This window comes from Otolemur garnettii, unplaced genomic scaffold (assembly GCF_000181295.1).
Source record: "Otolemur garnettii isolate 467f Iridium unplaced genomic scaffold, OtoGar3 scaffold00070, whole genome shotgun sequence".
In the NCBI taxonomy this organism is placed as follows: domain Eukaryota; kingdom Metazoa; phylum Chordata; class Mammalia; order Primates; family Galagidae; genus Otolemur; species Otolemur garnettii.
This window is the reverse complement of record NW_003852465.1, coordinates 3,317,472-3,328,942: the sequence shown is the minus strand read 5'-3', so window position 1 is coordinate 3,328,942 and position 11,471 is coordinate 3,317,472. Positions and strand designations below refer to the sequence as shown.

The window sequence follows — 11,471 nt, the reverse complement described above, 5'->3', positions numbered from 1 at the left end:
CGCTTGAGCCCAGGAGTTGGAGGTTGCTGTGAGCTGTAATGCCACGGCACTCTACCCAGGGGGACAGCTTGAGGCTCTGTCTCAAAAAAAAAGAAGTCTAACTCATGAGCTACTGTTTTTATTTCAGAAAATATTTATTTAAAGGCTTTTTTTTTCCAGTGAAGAACAGAATTGTTTTTAACCACATACTGGTATTTAAAACATGAAAATGGGTGTGTGTGTGGTAACGTCACAAGCATGGCTAAGAGTTGCAGGAATGAAGTACTCAACACTGCCACAATGGTCCCTGCCAAAGTCCCAGATGGCAGTGCGGTCTGGACACTGGGCTGGGGCAGCGGGGAAGTGGTTGCAGGGCTGGCCTTCAGGTCTGCCAGCCGCCTGAATAATGGGGCAGGCGGGACCTCACCCCCGACCAGAAACCCACTGTCCCACAAGCTGCGTAAGATCCTAGAGACAAGGCTGGACAGCAACAAGGACATGTTGGAAGCTCTCAAGGCACTTTCAGTCTTTTTTTGTTGAAAATAGTTTATGCACTCAAAGAAATGTACATGGATATAGTGAACATAGAAGTTTAGTCATGAGTGAAGAATTTGTAGGCATTTTCAGGGAAGTAAAGGAGGAACTTGAAAGCATAAATGAAGATGTTCGAGTAATAAGCAGCTGTTGTCAGGACACGGCAGATCGGCTATAGGTCGGTGTGAGGATACAGCCAGCTAGGTTTCAGTGTTGCATTTGTTAGGTAGAGTCCCTCTTGTAGTTGAGTCCTGCACCCAAGAGATGTGCACTGCACTTTCTTCATGGAGTACATTGTCCTCAGTGTGGCCTCCTCTTTGTGCCAGAGGATATGGACTGGGTACTCGGGGACTTGGGTGTGCTCTCCAACCCGCTCAGGCCTCTATGATGCTGACTCTCACTGTGACATCTGTGACACATTCTTGGAGTAGGGTTTAACTACCATTCCGGGATCCCATCTATGAGCTGCAACTTCAGGGCTGAACCAGCTGCCCAGATTATGCCCTCACTATTGATTTGGGGTACCCCTGGAAGGCATGGGACCCCAGGATTAGGTCCTCCCCTTCTTCTGATGGCTGTAATACCTTTTGAGCTGGACAAAGGTGTTGGGTCATTGGCAAGGGAGAGGGAGGCACCTCCACACTCCTAGGTTTAGAACTTGTCCGTGCTGTTCCTCCAGGTCTAACTGGGTGTCATGAAAGACCAGACCCATCTTAGGCCCTTAGTTGGGGCTACAAAGCTTCCCTTGGCCAAGGTGATGACAGCTGAAGTGGGAGAGGACCCAGGGTCTAAGTTATGCCTGGTACAGTCATGGGACTTACCCCACAGCTTGTAGAAAAGGCCTTGGCAACTCAAATCCATTTGAAGTAGAGGCATCAGTCCCCCACCAATCCTTCCTGGCTTGGTGGTGACCTTGCTTTTGGGGGAGAATCTCAGTAGTCCTGAAAAGATAAAGATGGGGTGGCCGGGGTGGCGGTGGAGGTGGAGGGTAGTATCAGAACAGGTAGGGAGATTAGGTACTAATCTCTTTTCTCTGTAGCCCCTTGGTGGGAACTAGGTGGAGATGGAATGCAGGGGCCCTAGGCCAAGGCTATGAGAGCAGACACCTTTAGCAAAGAGCCCTATACTTCCTTTTGGCCCTGGGCTTACTGCTGTTTTGGAGTCAGGTTTCAGGGTGCCCCAGGTCACCAGACTGGGGCACAAAAGACTTTTTTTTTTTGGAGATAGAGTCTCACGTTGTCACCCTTAGTACAGTGCTGTGGTGTCACAGCTCACAGCATCCTCAAACTCTTGGTTTAAGCGATTCTCTTACCTCACCTTCCCAAGTGACTGAGCACCCACCACAATGCCCGGCTGTTTTTTGTTGTAGTTGTGATTGTTGTTTGGTAGGCCTGGGCTAGGTTTGAACCCACCAGCTCCGGTGTATATATCTGGCGCCCTAGCAGCTGAGCTACAGGTGTCGAGCCCCAAAGACTGCCAGTTTTGCAGGCTGCCTTCACAAAACAGGCAAGCTGGGGTTGGCTTCGTCTGCAGTGTATGCGAGGCCTCAAGGGGCTCTTGGGTGAGAAGAAGGGGCCACAGGAGCATTGCACTGAGGCATTGAAGTCCTGTCTCTGGGCTGTGACCAGGGAGCTTGCATCCAGCCCACCTGAGTGTTTGAGGTAGGGAAATGAAAGGAGTAAAGAGTCCAAGGCACCTAGGAAGGAAGAGAGGCAGCTGCACTAGAGAGGAGAGAACGTGCACGCCAGGCAGGCCGTCGGCAGCTGTCAGACTGGCAGGTTCACAGGGTGGGCAGGGACTCTGTGGCTCGCCCCCCGAGGCTACATGGTGCTGGAATATGGTGGCTGGCACTGGGCCTAAGTGGCAAAGAAGAGGGGGTGTGAGGAGGTGGGTGGGCCTCCTTTTGGAAAATGAATTCTAGTGCCATTCACCCCAAATAGGCTGGCTGAGTTTACCCCTCTCCTGTGTTGCCTGTCCTTGCCAAGATGACCTTAGTCAGAGGGTGTCCTTAGTCCAGGATGGTGTAACAGAACACTGTAGCCTAGATGGCTTAAACAGAAATTATTTCTTTCTTACAGTTCTTGTAATACCATTCACAAGGACGATGTCACCCCCCAATGGGTGGAGCGTCCCTAAGTTCCCACCCCTTATACCATCATATTGGGGTTAAGGTTTCAACACAGGAATTTTGAGAGGACATGGTCCTTTGCAAAGGATGGTACAGCATGGGCAGGACCTGCTGGCAACAGAGCAAGGGGAGGGAGAGAGAGCTTTAGTTAAGCTCCGTAAGATATTACTTTAGTTAAGCTCCGTAAGATATTAGCAAGAGCCTAGTGCCAGGGGGAGTATGTGCCAGCCTCCCTGAGTAGTACTACCCAGCCTGCCTGCCCAAGTACTCATTTGTTCAATATTATGCCTAGTGAATGAAAACAGTGCGCAAGACAGACCCAGCCCAGGCCCTCCAGTACTCCAGTACTCCAGTAGGTATTCAAACAAGATAATTAGATTTTTTAAGGGTTATGAGACCGTGTAAGGAACACATGCGCTTCCCCTATAGTGTTTGCGGCTGTGTCTTCAGCACTTAGAACAGCTCCAGGCATCATCAAACAGGTGAAACTGAAGAACAGAGGTGGGCTGGTTTAGTTAGATCAGAGAAGGCCTCTCTGCGGATTTGACACTTTTGAGCTGGGCCTTAGTTGGATAGGAGGCAGATGTGAAGATGTGGAGAAGAGCAGTGGGAATTGAGGCAGAGGGAACTGCTAGTGCCGAGACTTTGGAGTTGAGGCCAATGTGGCTAGAGAGCAGCCCCCAGGGGTCAGCGGGGTGAGTGGGGGTCACACCATGAGGGACAGGGGAGGCCATGGCCAAGAGCACTGGGATGCCCTTGGAAGGTTTTAGGCAGGGGAGGACACTATCCAATTCCCATTTTGTGACGATGACTTTGGTGGGAATGAGCTGAAGGGGCAAGAGGAAGGAAGCCAGCTAGGAGCCTGTTAGTTGTCCAGGTCAGAGGTGTCAGAGGCTTAGGCAAGGCAAGATTAGTAAAGATAGGGACACACGAACATACCCAGAACGCTCATTGGAGATAGAAACTATGAGATCCATTCAAAATCTGTACTGAGTATAGATTGTATACTATTCCTAGTTCTGGGCCCTTTGTATAGTTCCTCATTCGGTCATTCAACAAACATTGCTCCTACCTGTTCTGCCAAGCTGTGTGCTGGGCCCTGGTGATCCCAAGATAAATTCTTGTCTCCTACCCAAGCATTTGACTTTCAAGCAAAAATAGAACAGTATTGGAAATTGCCATTAAAACACAAGACAAGTGGAAAGATGGCAGATCTTCCTGAGACTCACAGGACTATACATTAGGAAGTACACAAAAAATTACATTAAATATATGCAGCTCTTTTTTTTTTTTTTTTTTTTTGCTTATTTCTATAAGAAAGCTTTCTGCATATCAGTCACACCTCTGTAAAGTGGTTTTGAAAACAAATGAATCATGCAGAAGAAAATCATACTTTTTGGCTTAATCCCATTTTGAGTTGAGAACTTTAACAATAATTTGCATGTAATGAATATGGTTCCCTAAAGACAATAGATGAATTATTTTATATTCACATTTATTATATATTTATGAATAGGAAGAAACCGTAAACATTTTAAGCAAAATAAAACAATTATGAGTGGAAATTAAAAAAAAAATCACAGGAGAATGAGTGAACTGGATCTGAAAACTGTCTTCGTGGTGATCAGCAGTCTCCCTCCAGTCCTTGAGTGCCTATGCAATGTTTTCATTTTATCATCATTGTATAGTAAAAGAAAAAAAAGGAATCACAATTTGATCTTCCTGTTATCTGTCTCTAAAGCAGTTACTCAAGTGTGCTTTTGGATAGTATCACTTGATAAGTTTTAACCTGGCTGCCACTTTTAACCACAAACAAATTTAAATATATCTATATATAGTAAGCACTTTCCTCTGTTTTCCACCATTCATTAAGCTTCATCCTTTGACCAGATTTTCAAAGGTGACTTAGAACTGTTTCATTTGCTTGACGTTTGGATTTGCAGTGCTGTAAGGTGGATAAGTGCTTGGACTTGTGGAGGTAAGCTGCGGGGGCAGAATCCTGGCTCAGGCACTTACTGGATTTGTAACCATAGGGAAATCCTCTCTTGCTGCCCTAGTACTTCACTGTAAACTGATAATGACGTTACCTATATTATAAAGTTACTGTGAGGCTTAAATGCATTAATACCAAATAGCACTTAGAAGGGGACCTGGCATTGGAGGAAGCACTTGGTGCACTGTTTTTATTTTCATTACATTTTCCTAGCTAGGCTTCCCTCCCCTCCCTTTTTTGTCTTGAAAACAATTTTAGGTATTTATCTTCACTGTATATGATTGATTTTTAAAAATCATGAAGTGATGGTTTCATGCAATTAATGCTCAGTTTTCTTTCTAAATCTGTGCTATAAATAAGCATCTCAGTTCGTCCTGTTCTCTGTAGGTTGATTCTGGGTTCCTGCAGACTCACTAATTGTGTTTGGGTGGTGCTTTGATTTCTTCTCCCTTCCTGCACTAGTGAACCTCAGGGATAACCAGGTTGTAGTCAGCCTGGGGAGATTTCAGGTTCTCAGTTCCCATTGTGATTTGCATTTTTAATTGACTGTAGACTTTCATGTAAAGTATCCTATTTTCTTTTTTTTTTTTGAGATAGAGTCTCACTATATCGCATCACAGCGTGCCATGGTGCCACACCTCATAGCAACTTCAAACTCTAGGGCTTAAGTGATTCTCTTGCCTCAGCCCACACTACAGGCACCTGCCACAATGCCCACCTGTTTTTGTTTTTATTTATTTATTTATTTTTTGCTGTTATTGCAATTGTCATTATTGAGCAGGCTCGGGCCGGAGGTTCTAACCTGTCAGCCCCGGTGTATGTGGCTGGTACCCTAATCACTGAGCTATGAATACCGAGCCAGAGTATCCTATTTTCAAGCCCCATCTATCTGTTTCACTGAAAATATACCTAGTATTTGAAAACACTAAAATCACAAAATATGCATAGTTGAAAATACTGTAATGACAAATTATTTCCACTTAACTACAACTAAAGTCTTTTCCAAAATATATTGCTTGTGATATTAATATTTTTTTATGGTGAAAAGAGGACTCTAGTCAAAAATGTGTTTTGGAATGCAGGCCAAACGATAATTTAACAGATGCATTTTCTGTATTTCTGATTGATTTTTAAAAATCAGTCACACATAGTGAAGATAAATACCAAATAGTGTTTTAATTTTGAAACTTTTTCATGTGTCAAAGAGTGAATCTGTATAAGGAATACATAGTATTTAGCAGTTCTCAAATGTATTTATCCTTGGATCCTTTTGTGCAGTAAGCTTCTTTGGGAAATGCTGAACTATCATCAGAGTTGATGCTGAGATGATTGTTCTATTTAATTTATTGAAAATACTGACTGGGTATGGTGGCTCCCACTTGTAATACTAGCATTTCAAGAGGCCAAGATGGGAGAATTGCTTGAGACCAAGAGTTTGAGACCAGCCAGAGCACCATAGGAAGACCCTGTCTCTACCAAAAATAAAAGTATTAGCCAGGTGGGGTGGCACACACCTGTAGTCCCAAATTACTTCTGAGGCTGAGGCAGGAGGATTGCTTGCAGGAGTTTGTGGTTGCAGTGAGCCATGATGATGCCACTATGCTGAAACACAGGCAATAAAGCAAGAACCTGTCTCCAAAAAAAGAAAATATTTGTTGAGCATGTAATTTCTGTGAGACATTCAGTGGAGGTTGTTAATATAAAACTGACTGAAGTTGTTTGGAAAATAATTAAATTTTTATATGTATCTTTGCCTTTTTATTTTCTTTCTCTAGTGTTCTTTTGAAGATGAGGACATCAGTTCCTTGTGGAAATCTTTAGAACTGGAATTACAAAAGACAGTGCACACATACTGTGGAAAAATTTACAAAATATTTATCAAACAACTAGCAAAAAGCATAAGAGACCGTTACGATAGACCCCCAAAGGAAAGGTGATTCCTGGTGACTGCTGAGTCAAGTGGATGAAAACAACCAAGTATCAGAGGATGAATGTGAAGGAATCATCTTGGATGAAGTATTCAGAAAGGAATTATTCATCTCCAGAATAATTTTCTTCCTAAAGAAGTTAAATGGGAAAAAAATAAAAAGAAGTTAAATGAGCAGTATATTTCATGTAATGAAGAATAAGTTAAAGTCTTGGACTCCAGCATGAAGCATTTTTGATCTCTGATGTTTTGTGATGTTAACTTGCTGTCATTCCAGTATTGATTTAAATATTGAGTGGTCTTAGCCTACAGACTTCTGTTGACTCTTCCTCTTTAGTAAGAACGGGAGGAGTGTCTGGATGAAGAAAACGTACCTCATATGCAGTGGAAACACTCAGACTGAGTATAGCAATAATTTTATGTTAGCACTAACCTCACTTTAAATGTGTGAGAAAAAAGTTGTTTACAGGAGCAGAAAAGGTTCTGTTTCTAAAGAAATGTGATGTAACAGTGTAACCATTGACAATCTGTATGTGCCTTTATACATTTCATCTCTGTTTTAAGATATTTTTGTGACAATCATGTTTAAAAGTACTTTTAGATTATGAAGTAAGCTGTCTGTTAAAAATTGAGCTATATAAGAAAAAGGAAAAATAGTGAAAACTTTGGGGTTTAAATGTCTCTGTGTGTATGTGTGTCTGTGTGTATGAGAGAGAGATGCAATGTCTTCATTTTGTATGTGTTAAAATGTCTTGCCAAAACTCAGATCTGAGATTGTTAAATAGATATTTGGGGAAACTTTTTATCACTTTAAATGAAAAATTTCAGCTTTACTGGGCATTCTGGGAGCAAAGTGTACTATGGTGATAAAGTGAACACCTTAGTAGCATACTAATATGACGGTGGAAAATGTGATGGACCAAAATGCATAAGCTATATACATTCCTGTGATCAATAATTTTAGTTAAAACAGAGTAGGGAAAAAGTGTCCATTTAAACTTCTACCTCATAATGGCTTTGCAAGATATTTTTGAAGAAGCAAATGGGTGTAGAGCCTTACGTAATACACCTTTGGTGGGTGATTTGGATTAAGCAGATTGTTACATTTGACTATAGGAAAAGTAGTATGATTAGGTTAGTGTGCATATCTTTCTTTTTTGAACATCACTTAAGACAGGTAATTTTTGCAGTCTTGAAGATGAGAAGAATCTCACTTCTCTGGCTTTCTTGACCTACTGCCTGACGTATCTATAGATTCTGAGTACTCAGCATTACTTTGCTGAGGTGCATAACTCATTTTAGTGGCAGCTCTCTGGTATCTTCTTTTTTTGTCTTTAATATTTCAGTGTGCAAGTAGAGAAGAGAAAATCACAAAGGAAAATTATCACTCATGGCAAATCATGGCAATTGTCTTTGTGAAGCCAGTGCCCTGTGTGGAGACAAGGGATATGCAGAAGGAGATGGTCAGGGCAGTCGTCCTTGTCCTCTGCAGGGCAGTCGTCCTTGTCCTTTGCAGGGCAGTCAGGGACAGACCGAGAGAGGAAGGTCTAAGAGAGGCAGAGGGGAAGTTGATATCCAGCTCAGCACTTGTATAACAGATAAGTTAGCATGAGCTGGGTTTCCCTGGGCAAAACTGTCAACTGTGTTGAAATTGAGCTTGCTGAGTGTAAAATCAGAATTCTAAAATTTTGAAGTTTGTAGGATATATACATAAGTTTATCTCTAGTACTCCCCAGATAAGACCATTGCTTGCCTGACTATGTAAGAGTCTTGTTGGGAGCTGATTAAGAGTAGATTCCTATGCTTCACCTTTTGGAGACTCTGGTATGTTGTATTTAGTATGGGGCCCACAAAAATTTTTTTTAACTAAGAGTTTTAAAAATTATACAAGAGTAGAATAGTGCATTGATACTCAACATCTGAGACAACCCTTATCAACATCTTACTGTATTTGCTTCATCTATCCCTTTTGGCTGAAGTATCTTAAAGAAAATCCCAGACATTGTGCTATTTCACATCTATGAACATTCTGATAATGACAGTTGACATCACACCTAACAAAAGTAGTGGCAGTCCTCTGGCTTCCTTTCATAGCCATCCCTAAGTAAGTTTCCTGGATCATTTCACATATGCCATCTTACAGTTGGGGTGTCAGAATCAGGTTACAGAAATAAGTCACATTATGATGTTGTTTGTAACAGTCACTTCAGATGATTTTGATGTTGGCTAGCTTGGGAGCCACTGAAAGTTATTTTGCCAACTTGAAGTTAGGATGTCACAATTCTTGGCACAGTAGATAGCTTATAACTGTGATTTTGAAATATTATATTAGAGGAAGCAGTTGGACTTACAAGATATGAATTTATTTTAGTAAGTTACTTAAGATTTAATTTTCTCAGTGAACAGAGAAATCTCGGCACCCCGGGCTCTCTGTGTCCTGTGGTGTCCCTCATGCGGTGGCTTAGTTCCCCTGTCACACACTGTATGTTGTAGATCTTGGGAAGTTCTTCATCTGCTTTGTTTAGACCTGACTTAAATGATCACTGTACCATAAATTAGATTACAGTGAGAACTTTCTAGAGACTGTATTTTGCCTGAAACTAATGATACCACAGTGTCTGTAACAATTTTAAAATGAATTTTCTGAATTTATTTTTAGCCAAGGTAACTTTCTCCTTGAGGATTGTAAAGAAATGAAGTTCTCAAAGTTGATGAGGTTAAGTTGTAGATGGACAACTTGAAGAGTGTATCACATTGTTTTTTGGTATAAATAGCCTGTCATAAAACATAATGTATCTATGCAGTTTATATAAATTACACTCTATATGCTTTGAGCCTGTGTGTTAGAACAAGTCTGACCTCAGAACTATCTCTGGGCTATGGTATCACCAAAGAGGGACGACTTGATAATGGAGTCAGACTTGATTTGTGTGAAGTAGACAAGAACCTGGAAAACCTTTAGAAAACATATATTGTGATTTACATTTAAGAAAATGTGTACTTTCATTCCTTACCAGGAGTAGTTGATTATGTATAGGCCTAACCACTTCAGAGCCTGAAATAACAGCACTGCTATGCGGTGCACCCTCCTGCCTCCTGCCAGACGTTACGGTGCAATGGAGGAGGACCAGACTGTGAACTGGATCGGATTCTCTCTTGGCCAGGGACCTCAGGCGTGTTAGTTCACCTTCTCTGTGCCTTAGGTTTTTAACTACAATCACATGCCCTTCCATCCTCACAAGATGCGACTTGGAAGAGGGAATGGATTGAGGAGCATTCTGAGTGGCTTACGTGGTGCTGCCCTAGTGCTCCTGCTAAAGTTCTGCTGTGCTCGGTTGTCTCCCTGTTTATTGAGGCGGATGTTTTCTGACATGTATCTGCAGTATGAATTAGTTTATATTATGTAAGGAAGAGTTTTCAGGAAGAGAAAGTTGAGAAGAAAAGAATTGTGTAACCGAATAACCAAAAGAGAAGGAAAAGAGAGGAAGTGAGAAGAGGAGAGGTGGTGGAGAAGAGGAGTCAGAATGAGAATGGCAAAAGGCAGAGTAAGGAAGAGAAAAGATGGAAGGAGAGTGGGGAACCAAAGTAGAGATGGAGAGAAAAGGTGTGCAAACATTCACTTTCTGAGTTGTAGCCCCTCACCCTGTGTCAAGATCTGCTCGCCTTGGCCCTCCAGGGTCAGAAAAAGTGCTGGTTCATTTGGTTTGTTGGCGTTAGAGTTGTTTCTGACCACTATCCACTGATCATTTCATGCTGATTCAACTTTATCTTTCTACCAGCCCTCAGGTAGTGAGCTAGGACTTGTGAAAACACAGGTATCTTCCTCTGTAACTTTGCCCTTTTAGCCATCACCAGGGGAGGTGGGAGGTGGAGGGCACTGCTTTATCACGTCTGAAAGGAGCTCAGGAATCAATTTCAGCAGCCGGTTTGGGAATCACTGCCCTGCCTTGAATAGCAGATTAAACAATAAGTCACATCTATCTGTCCCTCAGCAGGGATACTTTGCAGTTACACCATTGTGAGTAGATTCAAGAAAAAAGACAGCAGAGAGAAAGGGAAACACCTTGAAAGATACTATTCGTTCTCTTATTTTTCAGATGTTTGTATTCAAGTAATTAATAGCACCTAGAACCTCTTTGAGATGTTTTTAGGAAGACCACTGATCTATTTTTTAAAAGAACTTTTTTGGTTCCTTAGAATAGAAAAGAAAAGTAGCGGTGCAATATGTGACATGTGGGGCCAGTTATCCACATATTAAACACAATTTCAAGTGGCTTAAAATCATAATTGCCTTATTGCATTTTAATATTTAATAGAAGTAGATTACATAATGATTTGTACTATAATGGTTATTTTATACATTGCCAAAGCAATCCTTTTTTGCCAATTAAAGTCTGGCTAAACTGTTCCAATGTTTGTTGTTCTTAATTCATTGATTATGAAACTATACATTCAAAACTAAGTTATGTAAACTTAAGACAGAAGTCTAAAAAGTGATATATTCTTTTTTTTTTTAAAAAAGCACGTTACTGAAATATCTAGCAGTGATAGAATCATGAGAAAAAGAAACACACATTGGGCTGGGCACTTTTAAATTGCCCCTCAACATCATTTACTCTTAAATGGAAAATATGTATTATCATCTCATTCCTACCAGTAATCGCAAATGTTTCATATTATTTGTTGAGAATTTACTGTAAACTCAGTTTTCAAACAAAAGAAAGCCTTTGAAAAGGGAAAACTAGAAGAGAAAACTCTCACTGCTAATACCGTGCATAGTGTTTGCAGGCACTGCAGTCAGGTATTCTAATACCAAACTTAAGAACTGACGCGGAGCCTTTGATCATGTTTAGTTGGTAGACATGGCCTGAAACTGAACACATTGAGACACATAACACACCATAGCAACC

General features: G+C 41.5%; 1 protein-coding gene across 1 annotated transcript in view; it reads left to right on the top strand.

The window, feature by feature from the left end:
* The window catches only part of GXYLT1 (glucoside xylosyltransferase 1), a 51,844-nt gene extending 41,816 nt beyond the window's left edge, over positions 1-10,028 (top strand). Inside the window, exon 8 of the mRNA XM_003793540.3 lies at positions 6,410-10,028. Coding sequence (XP_003793588.1) covers positions 6,410-6,571 — 162 coding nt within the window. The 3' untranslated portion in view covers positions 6,572-10,028. The remainder of the gene's footprint in view (positions 1-6,409) is intronic.
* The last annotated feature ends 1,443 nt before the right edge of the window (positions 10,029-11,471 follow it).